The sequence below is a fragment of the Pinus tabuliformis genome, chromosome 5_2 (assembly GCF_031772625.1).
Source record: "Pinus tabuliformis cultivar Carrire ecotype Pingquan chromosome 5_2, CPIR1, whole genome shotgun sequence".
Classification (NCBI taxonomy): Eukaryota; Viridiplantae; Streptophyta; class Pinopsida; order Pinales; family Pinaceae; genus Pinus; species Pinus tabuliformis.
In genome coordinates this window covers 578,066,687-578,087,003 of record NC_142306.1, presented here as the reverse complement: position 1 = coordinate 578,087,003, position 20,317 = coordinate 578,066,687, and the positions used below count along the sequence as shown (strand labels likewise).

Sequence of the window (20,317 nt, the reverse complement as noted above, 5' to 3'; positions counted from 1 at the left end):
CCCATGCAATGAGCATAGGTCTAAGGAGATTTTAGACTTGGTGCATTTGGATGTCTATAGACTAATTTTATTAGCATGAATATTAGGAAGCATGTAATATGTTTCATTTATCGATGAATTCTCTCAAAAGATTTGGATCTACTTCTCAAAGACCAAGGATGAGGTCATTAGCAAGTTTTAGGAGTTCAAAGCTCTAGTTGACACCAAACAAGGAAGAGGATCGAAGTCTTGAAATTAGACAATGGGATTGATTATACCCCCAAGGAGTACGAGGGCTTATACAAGGAGGCAAAAATCAAGTGGAGACTAATTGTGCCGAAAAACCAAAGAAAAACAGGGTTGCAAATTGAAAGAACTAATCCATCATAGGGACTACTAAGGCTATAACTCATGACCAAGATGTGTGAAGTGAAGAGTTTGGGTGAAGTGAAGGTGATTGATGGGGAAAGACTAGTGCCAAATATCCCAAAGGGCATATGGAGCTATGAAGCAATAAAGAGAACTTGTTATGGATGATAAATATTAGGAGAAATAATTGTTGTTATAACATGTAGAAAATTAGTAATGGTTGCAGATTTAATATGGTGGGAAATAAAAGAGTAAAAGGCCCTTCCAAAGATGTGCTTGAATGAACTTGAAATAACATTAAGACGAGCTCCTACTTTAGGCTGATAATTAAGAACATATCTTGCAATGAAATGACATGTAATAGATAAGGTCTGTCAACCACTAAGTAAAAGCAACAAAAGCCTTAGATACAATGCACCTCATCCAAAGCCTTTTTCCAAGTGACAAAAACCACACTTAGCTTCAAATTCTTATTGCAGTAGCATTAAACATGAATCCTGGGAATATAAATCAATAAGAGACGGAAGATGGAATGCCAGACATAAGATGAAACTTTGCTAATCATATTGTCGTTCAAAGATCTTCAATACAAGCCAAAACCAAGAGAATATTGTTTCCTCAAACCATCAATGGTTAATACCAATGTTGCATGACTCCCTCCAATTTCCCTTTTCCTCCACCTCATTTCCAAAAAAGAAAAAAAGAAAAAAAAACGAATTTTTGGACAGTTTGGGGGTTTTGCTACCCGAATGGTCTTATAGGGGTCCGATAGAAGTCTTATAGGCTACCCGCAAGTCTTATAAGGGTAAACAGGTCTTGTACAAAACCCGTCGAATAAGGGTAAAGAACACGGGTTTAATGAGGGTCACCCGTCCTCCCTTCTGACCCGTTCTTACCCGCGGGTTTAATAAGGGTGGTGCTACACTGACCAAAACCAAAGGGGAACTCAGTAGCAACTTTGAAGTGGCCCTACAAAATCAAGCATGTTGTAGATGGCACCCATGAGAATGTCAATGCGATATTTCTAGCGAGAGGATTCTCCCAGAAAGAGGGAGTGGACTATGAAGAGACATTTGCTTAAGTCGCCAGGTGCACTTCCATTAGGGAAATTATATATGTAGCTTCATTAATGGGATGGAGGATACATCAAATGGATGTCAAGACAATTCTCCTTAATGGAATCATTGAGGAAGAGTACAGAGAGCAACATCAGGGCTTTGAGGTAAATAGAAAGGAGACCCATGTGTGCAGGCTTAAGAAATCCTTGTATGAACTCAAGCAGGCACCAAGAGCATGGTATCCCATAATTAATGGATATTTTCTAAGCATGGGCTTCACCAAAAGTGAAGTGGATCCTAACTTATATTATACATTTGTTGAGAGGATCTATCTATTTTGGAATGATATGTAGATGACTTGTTTTTTACAAGTGTAGAGCATAGTTATCAAAACCGTACCGGTCATTGAAACGGTAAACCCCTCGGACCGGGAACTCGTCAGAACCGTACGGAAACCAATGAAAAAGCTGGACCAAAAAACCAGTCAACCAAAAACACATAAAATATTCAAATTTTAAAGAAAAACATATATATTCATGTGCATCCATATGAATCCAAACCATTTATACACAAATAAGCAAAAGTTCTCATTTATATAGCATGTAAGGGTGCACATAACCAAAATAGCACGAGTGCAATCCATCTCTAAACTAAAAATACATCAACAAACAAGCTCCACATGGCCTCTAGCATCCAAAAAAATTATGCTACAACAAATACCTACATATCATCAAAATCATTGTCTATATTGGGATCTTCGTCATCAATATCACCCTCTAAGCATTAAAATAAGATAGAAAAATCATAGCATGTCAAGTCAAGATTTTGTTTGAGTGATGGGTATTTTTTTTAGTAGGCTCATGATAGAGGAGTTCAACAACCAATGCCACTAACATCAAGGTACATAGAGGGATTGGTGCTCTTGATTAAATACTAGTTCCATACCCTCGTACATGAGAAAATCCAATGTAGCGTTGCAATCCCCCCAATCTTGAAATCCTGGAAAATTGTTAAGTCTGCTGGATTTTGAGTGAGATCTAAAATTCTACTTTCTCCATATGAAATCCAATGAGGTCAAAACCACTCTCAAACATCTTGAGTCATTTCATGGTAATGTTAAAAATTTAAGTAAAAGGATGAAAATGAAAGATAAAGGAGAAAGTCACTTTTAAGTTTTAGTTTAAAAATTTAACATTACCATGAAATGCATAGCAATAATAGGGCCATATGCTTGAATATTAGGCACCTAGTTTGGCCTAGTGCTCAACTAAGACAAACATTAAAAGATAAAAAGAAAAGCAGACCCCACTTGTGTTCTATGTGGCTTTACTGTACTAAACCAAACAAAACCGCTTCTAGTCGCCAATTCGAACCGATTTTTGCCTCAAAACGGTTGGACCAATCTGAACGGTCAGTCTAGTTCGGTCTTTATAACATTGGTGTAGAGAAGCTCATTGTAGGGCGCAAAGCAGATTTGGCAGCAGAGTTTAAGATGAAGGACATCGACATGATGCATTACTTCTTGGGGTTGGAGGTTTGGTAAAAACCAAGGCAGATATTCCTTGAGTACGATAAGTATGTAGTTGAGATCTTGAAGAAATATAAGATGGAGGACTGCAAACCTACGGCCACACCCATGATCACCAATTTAAATAAGGTGATAGTTTTAGACTCAAAATTGGTGGATCCTACGTTGTATAAGGCAGTCGATAGGTTCCTTAATGTATTTGGTCCACACCAGACAAGATATATGTTTTGCAATGATCATCTTGAGTTAATTCATCGTTCAACCAAGGCAGGAGCATTGGGTAGCAACAAAACATGTGCTTAGATATTTGAGGGGCACAAAGGAGTATGGGTCTGAGAAGAGATAGTGAAGTAAAGTTGCAACAGTATACAGACTTAGATTAGGCAAGCAATGCCACTGCCAAGAAGAGCACCTTAGGGTGTTGCTTTAGCTTGGGATCAACAATAATGTCCTAGTTCAGTAGGAAAGCAGACTTGGTGGCACATAGCTCAGTTGAGGCAGAGTATATGGCAACTAGAAGCGTGAATTGTTAGGCCATGTGGCTATGTAAGCTGATTACAGATCTATTTCATCAGAAGTTGGATCCCATGATGATTTACTATGATAATCAGAGTTGTATCTAACTCTGAGAATCCAATGGTTCATGAAAAGTCCCAGCGCATAGAGATCAAGTATCACTTCATTTAAGATAGAATGTAGAAGAGAGCATTGAAACTCTAGTATATTCCCACCAATCAACAGATAGTGGATATTCTGACCAAGCCTTGGCAAAAAGGGAAGTTTGAAGCATTCAAAGACAAAATTGGGTTGGTGCATAATTCCTTCTTCCTTAAGAGGCAGTGACAAGACATATAGCTCAAACATGAGCTTCTTGCACAAGTAGGTGTGAAACATGAAAGGAATTGTTTGAGACAACTTCTAGTGACCACTTAGTAAAGGTGGAAAATAATACAATCTTGTAATTTCACTTAAATAAATAGAGTGAAAGTCAAATTCCTCATATTCTCCTAGTCTTCAAAATATAAATGAAACATTCTAGACTATTAGAGAGTTATATTTGTTCTAATCTTAGCCATATACCTCATTGTTGAGATAAGGTGGTTGCTAGGATTAATTGCCAAAATATGGTAAACTAGTTTTTAGGATTAAGGAGATTAATTATCTCTCTGAAAGCATAAATAGGACAAGATGGGAGAAGTCGAAACACACATGAGAACACTTGAGAGAGGTGGAAACCAACATAAGAAGCAAAGTGCATCTAAGATATTAAAGTACAGATCCATTGTAGCAAACAGCAAGAGGAGAAAGTGCAGATTCACTGTAGCTACTACCTTCTTTCTTCAGCAAAGCCATACTTCTATTTCAACAAGTTTATATTTCTCTGCTCTATAGTGTTTTGTTTATCATACAGCTGCTAAGCTAAGTTGCACTAAAACGGATATGGGAGCGGATATGGATATGGGGTTTGAAACAGGTACGACAAATTTTCAAAATATTTGGATACGATACGGCAAAAAACGGCACATACATAAGAATTTCATATTACCATTCATCTTTTAGAATCTAGATTTTATATCTAAAAATACATAATCAATTATCATTTATCACCTATCATCAATTCAGCGTAAACATTGTCATCATCATTAATGATTATTATAACATTCATGATTCAACATATCATCGAGTTTCTGTTTCAAATTTCAATCATCAACATGACAAGCTACAACATCATCACCAAAATTAATAATGCACACTACATAGTACAAAGTACAAAATGAACTATGACTGGCAATCTACTATCAGTATTCATAATTCATATGGTTGTTCAAAAGTTTAAAAGTTTAAACACCATCATAAATTACATTTGCATATCATCAAATATGTCTTCATTCCTGTCACTAATTAGTTCCACATCCTCTCTAGAAGTGGGAGAATTACTGCCATGTCCACTTGAAGATCCACCTATTGGTGACTCCACATCAAACAAAGTCATATGAGACCTGACATTCAATGTCATATCCAAGTCAGGCAACTCTGGTTCCACATCCCATAATTTGGCGGCCCCAAATTTGTATTTGTCTCTCTTGTGTGACAGAAGGCGAAGGTTTCATGTACACTAGTTCCTCACCCTTCTTAGAGCCCAATATGTTTCGCTTCACTGAATGGATGAAGCCATATGTACTCCAGTTCCTTTCTGCTGAAGAGGAACTAGCAACTTGTGACAGAATCTTGATGGCCAATTTTTGGATATGTGGAAGTTCCCCACCATAGTAATTCCACCGATCAATTGGACTCATTGCCCTCTTGTCCCACATATAATCAATATCAGAACCCCAACCCTCTGATCCCACAAAATGAGCAAACTTTGCACGAATCTGAAGCCCAATTTTAGGATCTACAAAAAGCTTTCAAAAATCCCTTTAAAATTCTTGTGAGACTTCTAAGTCTTTGCTTGGTGCGATTCTCTCTGGATCACTTAGCAACTCTACAACATAATATTTTGGATTCACTACATAGACCAAAAGGTGCAACGTGGTGGTCACTTGTTCCACCTTTTAGTCAGTTTATCTTTTACTTCTCTGTAAAGAATTCATCTAGGTCATTCTCCTTGGCATTTATAACCACCCTTATCTTCTCTATCATGGAATCAATGCCCTCATACACCTCTCCCAAATTAGGCATATATGTGTCAAACATACGAAACAAATCCACAATTGGCATAGTAAATGCCAAAAGGTACTCCACCCTATCCCATCATTCATCATCAACAATCAACTTTTTCACTACTTGTACTCTATCAGACTGGGATTACCTCCATTGATTCCAAAGAGAACTGCAAACCATTGATTGTAATGCATCTTTCACCTGCATAAGCCTTGTTAAGACTATGATGTGAGAAGCAAAACGAGTCTCAGCAACCTTCAGGTGTCAAATTGCCAATGTTTCAATAAATTAAAAATCATAATTTGATTGAATAACTATTATGATTCACGAATCATAACATTTGATAATCCAATTTACATATTTGAATTTAGAGTCATAGAAATTAGAATTTTACAGTGTTGCGAAAATTGCGATATAATCGCAACAATATCATAAAATCGTGATTTTTTGAGTTTGGCGATATTATCACCCGATTTTTATGTTATTTTTTTCACAAAAAATCAAGAAAAAATCGCAATAACTTGAAATAATTGTGATTTTTCGTAATAAACGCGATTCGAACTGAACTTATCGTGGGGCCGACGGACAACGGTTTTTATAAGCCAAAAAACGATTTTTTTTATTCATTTGGATAGACAGCGGCAGCGGCGTGGATTGGGAGTGACCTAGGAGAAAAACCTTGGTGGATTGGGAGCTGAGGAGAAAAATCTTGGTGGATTGAGCGCTGAAAAGGAGAGAATCAAATTTCTCCGGCAAACCGTGGTTTCCAGGTATGGGCATCAAATTTATGTGTTTTGTTTTGGTTTTTTTTTTTGTTTGCTTGGGTTTCTATAACCCATTGTTTATCAAAGATTTTTGAATTGATTTGATAGTGTTTTTTTTTTCATTTTTGTTGCATAGAGTGGAGAGAGTTCATTTTGGATGGAGCTGAGGTTTTTTTGTTTGTTAAATTGTCAAAAATTCAATGTGTTGTGTCATGTTACTCATGTATGTAATTTTTTTTATTTTTTGTAACTTGCAATTCTTATTGTGTCATAGGTTCACCATTCAACTTCAAAGTTCAAACTTCATCTTACATTAAAACTCAAGAGTCAAGAGTTCAACCAAGTTACAAACATACCAAAGAAATTGGACCCTCAATGGGAATTTGGTGACCCTGATGGAGGGTTTGATAAAATAAACTTGAGTTACAAGTTGTGTGGGCATTATATGTCAGGGGGGATTTATAGATTGAAGTATCACCTTGCACAAACCCCTGGATTTGATGTAGGGTTTTGCACAAATACAAATCTGGAAATCATCCGAAGAGCCATGAGATCATTGGAAGAATTAGAGCACGAGAGAGGCCAAAACAGAAATGAAGAAGCAACTAGCAAAGAGGGTGTTAGGCTCAGGTGCACATGGAAGTGGCATTGGTTCTACCATCAATATCTACAACCAACCCGGTAGTTGCCTCATCATTTTTTGTTCCTAGAACCACGCCTAGTTCACAACCATCTATCACTTCAATGCTTAAAAAAACTGAGAAAGAACAAGCTGACAAGTTGTTGGGCAAATTTCTCCTTTGGAATGATATTCCTTTCAGTGTTGCAAGGAATAATCCATTTTTCCAGCCTGTTGTTGATGTTATTGCAACTGTTGGCCCAAGGTACAAAATCCCTTCTTATGATGACTTTAGAGGTCGGATTCTTCAAGATGAAAAGGTTGACTACACCAAAAGATTGGAGGAGTTTAGGGCATCATGGGCACAAACAAGATGCACTGTGATATCAGATGCTTGCACCAGCCAAAAGGGGAGAACGCTTATAAACTTCTTGGTTAGTTGTCTCAAGGGGACAATGTTTATGAAATCTGTTGATGCATCTTCACATATCAAAGATGCAAAAACTTTATGTGATTTGCTGGATGTGTTTATTTTGGAGGTGGTTGTAGAACATGTTGTCCAAGTCATAACGAACAATGCTGCAAATTATGTTGTTGCTGGCAAGATGCTTATGGAAAGGCATCCTACTTTATTTTGGACACCTTGTGTTGCACATTGTATTGATTTGATGTTGGAGGACATGGGAAAAATTTCCTTAGTCAAAGATATTGTTGACTCATCAAAAAGCATTACAAAATTTATATATAATCATACATCTGTGCTTAGCTTGATGAGAAAATTCACCAACAACAAAGAGTTGGTGCGCCCCGCCATTACACGGTTTGCCACCAGTTTCATATCTCTTCAATCTCTCTCGAATTCTATGTGGGATGTGAAGAGAATGTTTCTTTCAGAGAAGAGGCGTGCTTTGACAATGAGTCGCAAACGAGAGGGAGAGGCCATATGCAGATTAGTTTCATACCAGGAAGACTTCTGGACGGGAGTGCAGGAGGTGTGCACTGTTACTGAACCTTTGGTAAAGGTTCTTCGATTAGTTGACGGTGAGAAGCCCGCAATGGACTATTTGTATGAGGCCATGGACGGGGCCAAAGAATCCATTCAGGCCTACTATGATGATAAGGGAGATGAGGGGTTTCAGAAACAACTCCTCCTATGGGAAGTGATTGATGAACAATGGAACAACACACTCCATCGTCTCATTCATGCAGCAGGGATCTACTTGAACCCCGCATTTTCTTACCCATGTGAGTTTGTATATGATGTTGAGATCATGGATAGATTCTTAACCTATGTTCAGAGGATGGTGTGATCTCTAGCAAAACGTACATAAATCTCCAAAGAAATGGAGACATACAGGATGGCAGGTGGCACATTTGGCTTTGAGATGGCTGTGACTGACAGGACAACTAAAATGCCAAGTATTTTTTAGTTTGTTTCAAATTTCATTGTCTCTTCAAGTTCATAACTTCATAATTTGCTTCAACTTTCAAATTTCATTTTTTTTTCTAGTGTTTATTTAAAATTTTATTTGTAATTTTGTTGTAAATGCATGGTGGAGAATGTATGGTGCCAGGGTACCCCATCTACAAAAGCTTGCCATTCAAATCCTCAGCCAAACATGTAGCTTCTTAGGATGCGAGCGCAACTGGAGTGTATTTGAAAAAATACACAACAAGAAGCGCAACAGGTTAAACTTAAAACTTAAAATATTGCAAATTTCCAATTAATTTTTTGAATTCATTAAACAATATTTTTTTATACTTATTATTTCATGATTTTTGTACAAGTTGGAGTCCCAGCGACTTAATGACATGGTCTACGTCTACTACAATCTTTGATTGTGGGTGAGGCAACTTGAGAGGATACCTGATATGGAGGCCATCTCATTGGATGGAATTGACACCACTGCAGCATGGAGGGTTGAGGCCAAGAGGCCTCTCATAGAGTCTGCCAATGATTGGTTAGAGCAGGAGGTAGTGGAAGACGTAGAGGAGGGGGAGGAGGAGGAGGAGAAGGAGCAACAGAGGAGGAGGTGACACCACCTACCCGGGCTACCCTGGCCACCAGTAGAGGACGTGGTCTACCTCTTATAGCTCTTATTTCTTCAGCTTCTAGAGCACAGCAGAGTCCATTGCCAACTCCATCGGCATCTACATCTAGAGGGAGAGGGAAAGCTATTGCATTTTCTCGCAAGAGGGGCAGAGGAAATCAGTAGTAATAAACTTTAGTTATTTGGTTCATTTCATTGTATATGACATTATGATTCATGATATGAGATACATTATTATATTTTTTATTGATATTTTGAGGCTGAGTTGGGACTCAAGAGTCAGGACTTACTATTCAAGACATGATTCACTGTTATGTGTGATGTAACATTAGAAATGATATTACACATTTTATATATTAGTTCTTTTATCATATTTATGTGTCAATGTATTTATTTTATGTTGTAGATGCTTTAGATATTAAAAAAAAGAATATTTTTGTATTTTACGATTTTTTCTCGATTATTTCTCGATTTTTACGACTTTTTCCGATTTTTTCCCTCGTCGATATTATCTCGATAACAATTACTGAAACATTGGAATTTTATGAAATAAACTTTAAATTTGAGATACCTTGAGGAGCTCCAACTTCGCAAATTCCCTCTAGATGCCTTGGGACATGCGGTGGTTTGTGATGAAAGCTTGAATTTCTTTTGTCTTTTCAAAAATAACTCGAATCCACTCAATTTGCTTCCCCATCTTGCTCAACATGAAGTTCAATGAATGTACAGCACATGGGGTTCAAAAGATGTGCTAACATTTGCCTTCAGTTTAGGCCTACTGCCCTACACACCGTTGCATTGTCAACTATTACCTGGACAACATTTTTTGGCCCCAGCAATTCAATTGCTTCAATCAAGATGTCAGCAATGAATTAAGAATCGTTCATCTGCCCCTCTCAATCCACTGCCTTCAAAAACATTGCCCCTTATGGGCACTGAGCAATCACATTGATCAAAGGCCTATTCCTTTGATCTTTCCATCCATTAGAAATGATGGACACCCCTGAAATGCGCTATGAATTACGAATGGGGCTTAATTTAGCCTCCAAATCTAACTTTTCAGCACTCAACATTGTGGTGAAGACCTTCTCATATCCAGGGCTCTTGAACCCTTTTGGGGCTTCATTCATTGCTTTTATCATCTTTGCCCAGTAAAGAGATCGCACAAGGTTAAAGGGAAGTGCATTTGCATAAATGCATTGACCTATAGCTGCAATCATTGTCTCTCAAGCATCATTATTAAAACTCCTTTCAAGCAATCCCAAATTAGACCGCTTTGAACCAACAATTCCATGAGAATGAAGTGGAGGCTTTGATGAAGATGCTCCCAACCTTGTTGGGTGTTTTAATTGAGAGGCAAGATTTGCCTCATTTGCTTTAGCATCTGCCTCGTCTTGTTCTTTCTAATATTTTGCAAGTTCTGCTTTGCTTAAACCGTTTCCATTTGTCCCATTCTCTTTAGGTGGGCCACTGCATATTCGAACCCCATTTCTTTTTAACCCAAGTAAATGTGCTTAACCCATGTGTATGATCCCTTATACTCCTTTTTACGTTCACTACAAACCCATGCCAATGATCCCCCTCCTTGGATCTTCCCAACAATAGTTACATATTTCCAAAGTGGTGACTTTGGATCAACTATAGGGGCAAATTTAATTTCATGTTCCACTTCCTCTACCTCACAAATGGCTGAACTTGAAGTTGCCATGAATGATGATGATGATGATGTAAATGAAACTGCAAAATAAAATTGACAAAATTGTATTTCAAAACAAATTACAAACTTACAAGCCTTGAAAAAGAACAATCATTAGTAAAAGTTAAAAGTTTGGTAAGATGCTCCAATAAAAAGTTCACAAGAGGTCTTAAGATCCATTCTGCCAGGTCCCTTGGAGTTACCAGTCCCACCTTTGCAGCTGGTGGTTGGACTGCCATCCATCCATAAAATCCAGGGAAGATGGTAGAGGTTTCCTGTGATCTTGTGCACTGTGCGGCATGAATATGAATGAATAAAAGATAAAACGAGAATAGTGAAAACCCTAAAGTTTAAACGCCAATGTTTTTAACTAAGGAGATAAAAAACGATGCATTCTCAGTAACCCTTTGGGTGATCCGTTTCCCGGAAATCTGGATACGGATCACGATTTTATCAGATCCATATTCAGATTTCCGGAAACAGATCAAAAACTGCCAAAAAAGCCAAAATGCAAGAGAGATAGGATTTGCCGTTTCAGGCATCTTTGAAACGCCACAAATACGTTTTCCTTCCATATCCCTACCGTTTTGTACCAGAATCCGTTTCTGATTCGGCGAACGGCGTTTCCAGCACTTTTCCTAGGTGTGTCTGGCAACTTAGGAAACAAACTGTAAATGAAAACGGACCATCATCATCTGTTAGAAGAGTTGTTAGGAAACAAACTCTAAAAAAGGGTGATAAATCAACTGCAGGAAAAAACTTCTAAATTTTCAGCAGTACTAACTAAATACAAAAAGATGTCCCCAACTCCTTTTTCAGACCCACTGGCAGGCAAAAGATTGGACAGGATAAAACAAATCCGAGCCAATCGATCATCCATTGAAAGAATGAAAAGAAAAGCAGTTGACCGGGCATTGTAGAGGCTGAAAAGGCTGCAAAAAAGAATTTGTTGCGATTACAGATGCTTCAGCCCAGGCTTCTCTTTGAAACTAGGAAGCTGCTGTCATAAGCAATACGCGCAATGCAATGTGTTCAATCTTCCAGTTATGTTAATGCGCATGTTTTGCAAAGAAACCCAGGGACAAACGATGATGCAGAAACCTTGCAATCAAATTATTAGATGGACAACTCTCTCATAATTCCATCAGCAAAACCTAAACCATTTGACTTTAACGATATGCAATACTTGTCTTTTAGCAACCTGGGAAAGCAAATTATTATGAATCTATACATATCTTCACACCCATTACAAAATAAGAAAGACAATATGTAGCAATTCCAGTTGGTTCTCTATCTTGATTTCCAATTGGAGCTGTGTTAATTGAACTTCTGAGGAAGTCTACTCACCATCAGGCAATAAGAAACACAAGCACCGACTGTCAAAATGGTCTCAAGAGAAAACAAAGCATTTAGTGTGTATGGATTTGAAAAGCTCCCACAGCCTCGATAGGGAGGTAAATTGATGCCCAGAATAAAAGGGTTGATTTCAGATTGGCTTACCACAGAACACCAAGAAAATGGGCAACTAAGAGACTAATTCCTGCAATGAAGGTACCAAAGCCAAGATCCTTAAATCTTCCCATATTCCATTGGTTTTACTATTTGATAACAAACAAAATAGTGCACCACATCAAAAATAATGTCTTCACGTATCCACCAGCACTTAATTGGCTCTTATAATAATATAATATCCTTGTAGACAAACCCATCGTATCTTGGATGGATTGGAAGCAGTGATGTGTTCTGCTCTACTGTAATGTCCTGTTTGGTTGAGCAACAAACAAAAATGACCATCCAACAATTGAATCACTCCAAAAGGGAGCAAGATAACCCACACACGGCATGCACAGTCTGCACAGCCCGTGGGTGAGGAAAAACAACTTAGAGAACAATCCATTCAAGTAGGTAAGGAATCGACCTAGCTGGTCTGAAGTCAACCAACAAGAGACAAATCAACCAAATGGAGTTAATTCGACACAAGAAGATATTGGAGTCAACTCGGACAGCTATTGCAAACAAGGAAGACATTGTGATTTCCCCACTTGTCAAAATGTTTGGACAAACAAAAATAACAACACTCAACAATAGTTCAACAACTCAGTTTCTACAGCCATTGATCTTAAAACCTTAAGGGAACTGAATGGTGGACATATTGAAACTGTTAGCATCTAAACCATATGAGGCAGAGAACGTTCTCAATTATGAACTATCAAATGTAATATGAAACTCGTTATACTAACCATTAACAGCGCTAAGAGCAGTCCAGTCCAAACATAAATAAGAGCATCAATAATCTCACGCAGAATTTACACAAGGAAATCATACAAAATCAATCACCATGTGAGTAAATCTGAAATAAACTGAGTCAGACTGTAAAATTATTCATCAGTGGTTTATGGACATGCTGAGGATCTCCGCAAAACACTGATCAGAAGTAATCATTAGTCTGCCTACAGAATATCACATGCACACATCATTTCTGGGTACATATCTGACAATAATTGGCACCCTTTCTCTTTGAATAACAATCTCTCAATGAATTTGTGATGACAAGTGAATTTGTTGAGAGCATTTTGGCACACACACAGATAATACTCATTGGATTGGTAGTTGAATGATACAAATTCTGCCCTACTGTATTCTCTGTCTTTAAACAGCAGCAATAGACAATTTATATCACTGACTTTCAGATGGCATTTTGGCAATACAATGGTAAATGGAAGAGTCAAATCATTTGATTTCATGGATATTTATCATTTGCATAACTGAGTATATGTTCAACACCTTCATGGTGTTTTACATTTCTACAGTCCATTCAAGTGAGATCACCTATTATAGCTTCACATTGTTATGCATGTCTAATCTTGAAATAACCAGTTAACTTGTCAAAATGAATTAGGAATTTTTCATCTCTACCTATCAATCCTAGCAAGATTCAACCTTAGGAAATCTCCCCTTAGGTAAGGAATTCCCTTCTTAGCCTTAAAGCGAGAGGCAAGGCCACTGAGGTGACAGTGGGTGGCTTGCCTGTAGTTGCACCTTGGCTCTCCCATTGGGTTGGGACTTTTCCCTTAGAAGAGGGTTCAAGAAGTAAGAGAAACCAAAGGTAAGTCACCTTACGACCTTTAGATATGTTGCTTATAAGGGGTTATGGGGGAAGTATGAGTGAGTCCGATGCCACCGGTAACCAACTATTGTGTGTTTTTCTGTTTTGACCAAGCCATGGAATATAGGCTCTTCAATCATTGTAGAGATTAGGTTGTTGTGAGCATGGCTGTGAGAATAGATGAAAAATCAGATCAAAATCAAGTTATTTCAGCCTCAAAAATGGATGATGACTGCCAGTTTGAAGTTAAAAATCAGCTGGTCTACAAAGAAATTAGGTGTGGCAATAGGCAAACATCACGGGATGATGCACACGTTGCAGGAAATGCCAAATATGGTTCATCAGAAAGTCAGAATGGCATTGATTCAGATGGTACAGAAGAGAATTTCAAGCTTGAAGGTATGAAGGAAAATAACCTTGAGTCTGATGTTGAGGCAACAAGTGGAAGGCTGAAAACATGAGGTAAGCAGGGTATACACTGGGATTGTTGTGTTTTGTTGTTGATTTAAACTCTTTTGAATCTCTGTTTGACAGAGAAGTAGGAAGTAAATAAGAGTGGAAGAAATAACTCATTGTTCATGCAACAAAGCTAGATTTATCTAGATCAATGACAAAGATGGTAATTCACTATGGTTAGTGGACCCGCAGATTGAATCTACAGAGTGGCATATGTAAAATTCTGCCACAAGAGATGCAGGTTGCAGGTAGGGATGATCTTGTGGATAGGAATCTTTTTACAAGTTATGGCAATTTCTAAAGGCTTGGCTTTTCAAGATTTGACACATTCTACTACCAAAAATATTTTTTTATTGGAGTTACAATCAGTATCTACATCAATAGTAGGAGGTTTGAAATATTCAACCAGCATTGACTCTAATGAGTCAATGGTCAGACAAGTGGTTGATTACTTGGCATATCCTGCATCAGCCAAATTAGTTACAGGTCATGCAGTCAACGTATAAACTTTGCAAACTTAGATCAAAGAGGGGCAGCCCACCACTGAGAAGTAGTAACCAAAACAATTTTTCCTCTTTGATGTTTTGGTAGCCCAAAAGCGTTTCGAATTCACTTATTAGACCAAGCTTGAGGTGGATTATGACACCACCAAAGTTTATCCAACCTTCCCTAGATGCTATCCCTGGAGAGAGTGGGAGGATACATATATTTTTTGCAAAAACAGTGAAAGTGAGTGGGACCAATCTAGTGATCGATTATACTTGTGAGTATAGGAGACATCATCCCAACATAGTGATGAGCTCACTGCACTCTTCACATAGTTGGTTGTGCACTTCCCACCAAGCCTTGGTGGTAAAAGACAACTTCATGGTCCTTACCTTACTGTTTTCTACATAACTAAATTTCTCTGCATCTAAAGAATGCCTATAGCATGCTAAGCCACTTGTTGAGTACCTCGGTGTTTAGCTTCCCTTTGAACAATGGAATGCTATGGTCAATTTTCACCTTTCAATGATTCATTTCACCAAATGTCCTAAATCTGGGGCATGGAGATGTAGTTGGTACAATTTCAACTGTCAGCCATTGGAACAATCTCGTAAACTAGAGGAAAAAAGGGCTCATCCAATAGACTAAAGAAAGGGATTTATCGCTCACATTTCATACAAAGTGTTTCACATAGAATGCATGACACTTGTAGCTTTGATTTTCCCAAGTCCAAAACAAAATAACTCAAGGGGCACTTGCATTAAGTAGAATACAAACATTTCAAATCACTTCTTGAAATATATCTTCGAATGAACGCACTCCATAAATCCCCAACCATGAGTATATTATTTCCATGTCCCTCAAGTGCAGGCATTGTCATGCCCAGCCATATAAAATTACCTAGTATGCACATAGTGGCAACCACATTGGACAAAAGCTCAGCTCGATGATAACCATGTGGTTGTCCTTTGAAATAGTGAAGAGAAGCGACATTCCTCAAGTATATAATGGGAGGTGAGAGCTCTACATGAAGGTCTAATGAATGGTGGGCAACTTAATGAGAGGTTTTGGGGTATTGCCCTTTTGTAACAATTACCTAATGTATAAAAATCGGGCCATAGACCCATGAGCTTCTGGTATGTTGATGTTCTTTTTGTTGGGCCTCATTGAGCCAATCCATACTCTGTAATAATAAGTTGGCCCCGTAATCTAATTTTAACTTTAGAGCAATTTCATAAATAGTAAGATAAGAATTAAAATTCCACATGATGCTCCGAGTGGTCATTTACAGCCCAGTCAACCAAAGGCTCCTAAGCTAGCTCACTCAATATGGAATAAATAGTAATTAATAAATATAGGGCCAACCTAGCATATGATCACATATTCTAAGGACAAGCTTGAGGGTCATGATAGTGCATAATGCAAGCAACTCTTCTTCTTAGAGATGAGGATAAGTACCATCCTGCAATTTATCATATGCTCTTAGTAAATATTTACAGATTCAAAGTACCTTGAATTAAAAGTTGAGAGGTGGATCCTCTTTCTTTAGTAGTATAACCCAGATATTTATCCAGCAACTCCTCCATGTTGGATGTGTTATATTCTTCGCATGGTTAGTGTCATGTGCTACATTGCTTCAGGCATGCCATGAGGCTCACAGGGGGGCCAACTATGCCCGCCCTGCTTGGGGGTTTGAGGGCTCCATCACTGGGGAAACTAAACAAGAGGAAAAAAAATGGCCTGTTTTTGGTGTCTTCCAGCCAATGGTATTTCAGCCCATTGTAGTGTAATTCCAGTTATGGAATCTAATCTGGGTTAATCGATTAGAGTTTTGGATGTCATGGGATCCTATATACTGTACTGTAAATGGCGAGGTCATTTGTTGGTATTCCTGGTTAAGGGTTTCTAGGGTAAATTTCTGAATACTAGGTGTGAATGCTATTATTTACTTTGCTATTTTATAGAGAATCTGTATGCACATTGCTCACTGTACAGATTTAAAACTTACACTCCTCTTGTGAGGTGCAATCGCATTAATGATGCCAAATCACCCAATTTGCAGCAAAAAATGTAGAATAGAATTCAGGAGAAGAGAAAATGTGCGCAATGATGGGAACAGAAGTCAAGTGGGTGTATGTGTAAATGCTGCGTACTTGTCCTCCATTTATACTAGTGAATCCCTCCCTGTTACAGTCAGCCTGTTTTTTCCCCTTGGAAAAATCTGGGCAGATCAACCCCAAAGGGAATCTTTTAAAGCCCGTCAACCAGACTAGCAGGACCTAACCCCAAGGGCGTTGAGGAGAATCGACCCTGTGACCTCCCGATCAGTGAGGTACTTAACAACGGGGACTCGACCAGTTAGTGTTAGTGTTATGTAGGCTTCCATTACTAACTTGCATTGTGGAATATTAGCCTTCAAGGTCACCCCTCTCCAAGAATCTTCTCTGTGTCATGTTTGCACTAGTCAACCTACTTTTCTTACCTAGATGTCTCTTCTTTATTGTAAACGTAGGCTGTCCTTAGCATTTTGAAGATGTGAAATGACAATTATGGCACCTTTCCTAACTAGAGCTGTAAATTATGGACGCCTCTCCAATCATATTATCTTTGATGGTAGGAAACACTACACTGATGGCAATGTAGCATGTTCTATAAGTATTGCAAGTATTGCACAACTACAAAAGTATAATCTCACCACTCATTATTGACTTTGAATTTTACTATAGATCAAAACATGTAACTATTAACCATGCACTAGCCAAACAACTGATTGGTAGTCAACCAGAAAATAGATTGAACAAAAAGACCATTGAAGGTAAACAATCACATGCTGCTAGAATGACAAACAAAGTCCTAAAAGGAAAGGTCCTCATTATATGTTCTTAGGATTACTAAAGCCTGTACTTCATCAAACTAAAAATAGTTTATACCATCATTCAACCCTATTTGTCCTAAAAGGCAGGATCCCCATCATTGATCATACACACTTAGGATTGCTAAAGACTGCACTTAATCGAACCTTTCTATGGAAAAAAGATAGTTTATATCATCATATAACGCTACTTGATATTTTTTTACATAAGGAACATACAAAGCAAATAAAGAAGTGTTCTTTTAATTAAATGTAAAGAAATTAGCTTATAAACAGCGTCCCATCGATTACAAGAAAAACATTCAATAGTCATGACCATATTTGTCGAAGAAGCAAATGCTATTTTCCAAATAGGAGATATGTACGATGTTCAATCCAAAAAGATCTTTCAGTGCCTACCTGAGATCTTTTCTACCAGCCCAAGAATCTGAAAAACAAAATAAACTTAGCACATGAGATAAAAAATATGAATCAAACATATTGACACAAATGAAAATTTGCATTCTTACCCTGTGCCACATGAGAAGTTATATTCCGAACATGTTCATGCCCCCCAACTAGAAGTGTTGACTGCAAACAAACCAATTTTGATGCAATCAGCTTGCATTCAACAAAGTTGTGAAAAATACCTCTTATTTGAAGCAACCATGATAAGAATTACATCTCAAAGAACTTAGCGACATAGAATTATTGTTTAAAATCCCAGTGGTTAGCTCAATTAATAGCTGCTCTTGTGTGAAAGTTCACAGAGGTTTTGCAACCAAATCTCCTTTAATCCCTGGGTTACCAGCCAGTATTTGGCTGGCAGTTACTACCATCCTCCATCAGAAAACCCATGGAAGAGTGGAGAAATCCATGAGGCACTAGCAAGGTACCAGCATCCTAACTTGGAAAACCAAATACGCAGGCAACTGAGACACCATTTCTCCAGAAAATATAATTATAGTTTAAATACACACAAAAGTTCCAGATAAAGGTTTCTTGATTCTCAATTTCTCATTGACCCCAGGAAAACACACAGAATATTGGTGGTTAGGGCAAAAAATCAAAATCAGTAAGTCTTGCACAGCACCCGCCATCCCCTAACTGCATGATCACTTTTGGTGGAACATACTTCCGTAGCTTTTCATTAACATGTAATTGAAAATTCACCAGTAAAGTAACATTTGGCTTTGATTGGCCCTAAGAAATACAGAATTGGCAGGTCTGACATATTATCGAAACTTCCTTGTATGATTACATTTAATCAATTATACTTATATAACTAGACTACAAATATCGTGATGGTTTTACAGTTGAAAAGTGTAGCTAGGTTCTGTCTTCATAATGACTTGTAATTATGAATTTACGAAGAAGACAAAAATAATAAAATGTATTTTGTAATACTTGCATAATGGGTTTCATGAGCAAGAAGTTTTTATTATAGGTCAAATACTTGTTCTTGATGTCTTTCGGGGTTTGTCATCTTGTCATAAATGTGTAATTTAGAGTCATGTATATAAAGTGTTGTTACACTTGTAAAGAAGTCAAAGTGTCTATATAAAAGTCTCCAATCTAGACAAGCACAGTCATCCTATGTCGGATTCAATATATATATGATGAAGACTTCATGTCGGCTTCAAATGGAGACACACCCTTTGGATAAACATCGGCCTCAATATATATATATATATATATATATATAGTGACATGTTGGCTTGTTTTTGAGACATGTCGGTTCACAAAGGACAGGTCGGCTTAAATGTAGGCACCAACCACTATATAAAGGAAGCTCGGATCATAACACGGAGACAAAGGAAAATTCGGATCTGTCTCTGAGAATTTCGCATCACAGTTACAGTGAGAAGCTTGATGATTTTGTATGGGTAACAGAAGTTTATAAATTCGGATCCTCTGCAATTTCGGTAAGTGATTACAGTGAACAGAACTCGGGCATCCCTGAAGACTTCGGTGATCATTACAGTCATGATAGTTCGGATTCTTCTAAGGTAATTTCGGATGGCTATCTCAGTCAAGAATTCGAATATCTCTGAGATTTTTCAGAGGTCAATTACAGTGCTAAATTCGGATAAGGGTGCAGAAGAAGGTTCGGTGAAGGAGCTCGGTCTAGTGTCAGTGAAGATTCGGATGGAACTCAGAAAATGATGAAGGTAGAGTGAAGACTTGAGTACTGATCACAGTTTGGTGAAGTCAATTCGGTGCTAAAAGAAAACTACAGTTTGGTGATCTGAAGGCTGAGTTTCGGTGTTATCTCAAGGACTCTATGCCATCACAAGAAGCAAGGTCTCGGTTATATGACAGGAAGAAGGTCTCACAAGAGGAGATCACGATATGAAGACAGTGACAAGATTTCAAAGGATGACTGTGTCTTGATCTAGGAGAGGCTCTGCGTCAAATTTAATTGTCAAGGTCAGTGTACTCATCTATTGAAGAATCTATAAGAAGAAAGTTGCGGGTTTTCCCCTCAAGAGGAGGGGTTTTAGCCCTGGCTTGGAGCCTAACTATTGTGGCACTGATTTTATTGTTTTGACTTTTGATAGTTGTTTGATGTACTGAACACTACAATAATGATGAACAAAGATAACAAGTTAAAATGTTACACAAGCAGTTATCATGTAAGAGAATTTAAATTTAATGTTTGCCCTACCCAATTCTCAACATTTACAAGA

The 20,317-nt window shown here is 37.9% G+C and overlaps 1 protein-coding gene across 1 annotated transcript in view; it reads right to left on the bottom strand.

Moving 5' to 3' along the window:
• The window catches only part of LOC149160297 (succinate dehydrogenase subunit 5, mitochondrial-like), a 53,412-nt gene that overhangs the window by 8,221 nt on the left and 24,874 nt on the right, over positions 1 to 20,317 (bottom strand). Inside the window, exons 3-4 of the mRNA XM_089436685.1 lie at positions 18,158 to 18,218; positions 18,048 to 18,075 (exon numbers count right to left, since the gene is read on the bottom strand). Coding sequence (XP_089292811.1) covers positions 18,048 to 18,075; positions 18,158 to 18,218 — 89 coding nt within the window. The remainder of the gene's footprint in view (positions 1 to 18,047; positions 18,076 to 18,157; positions 18,219 to 20,317) is intronic.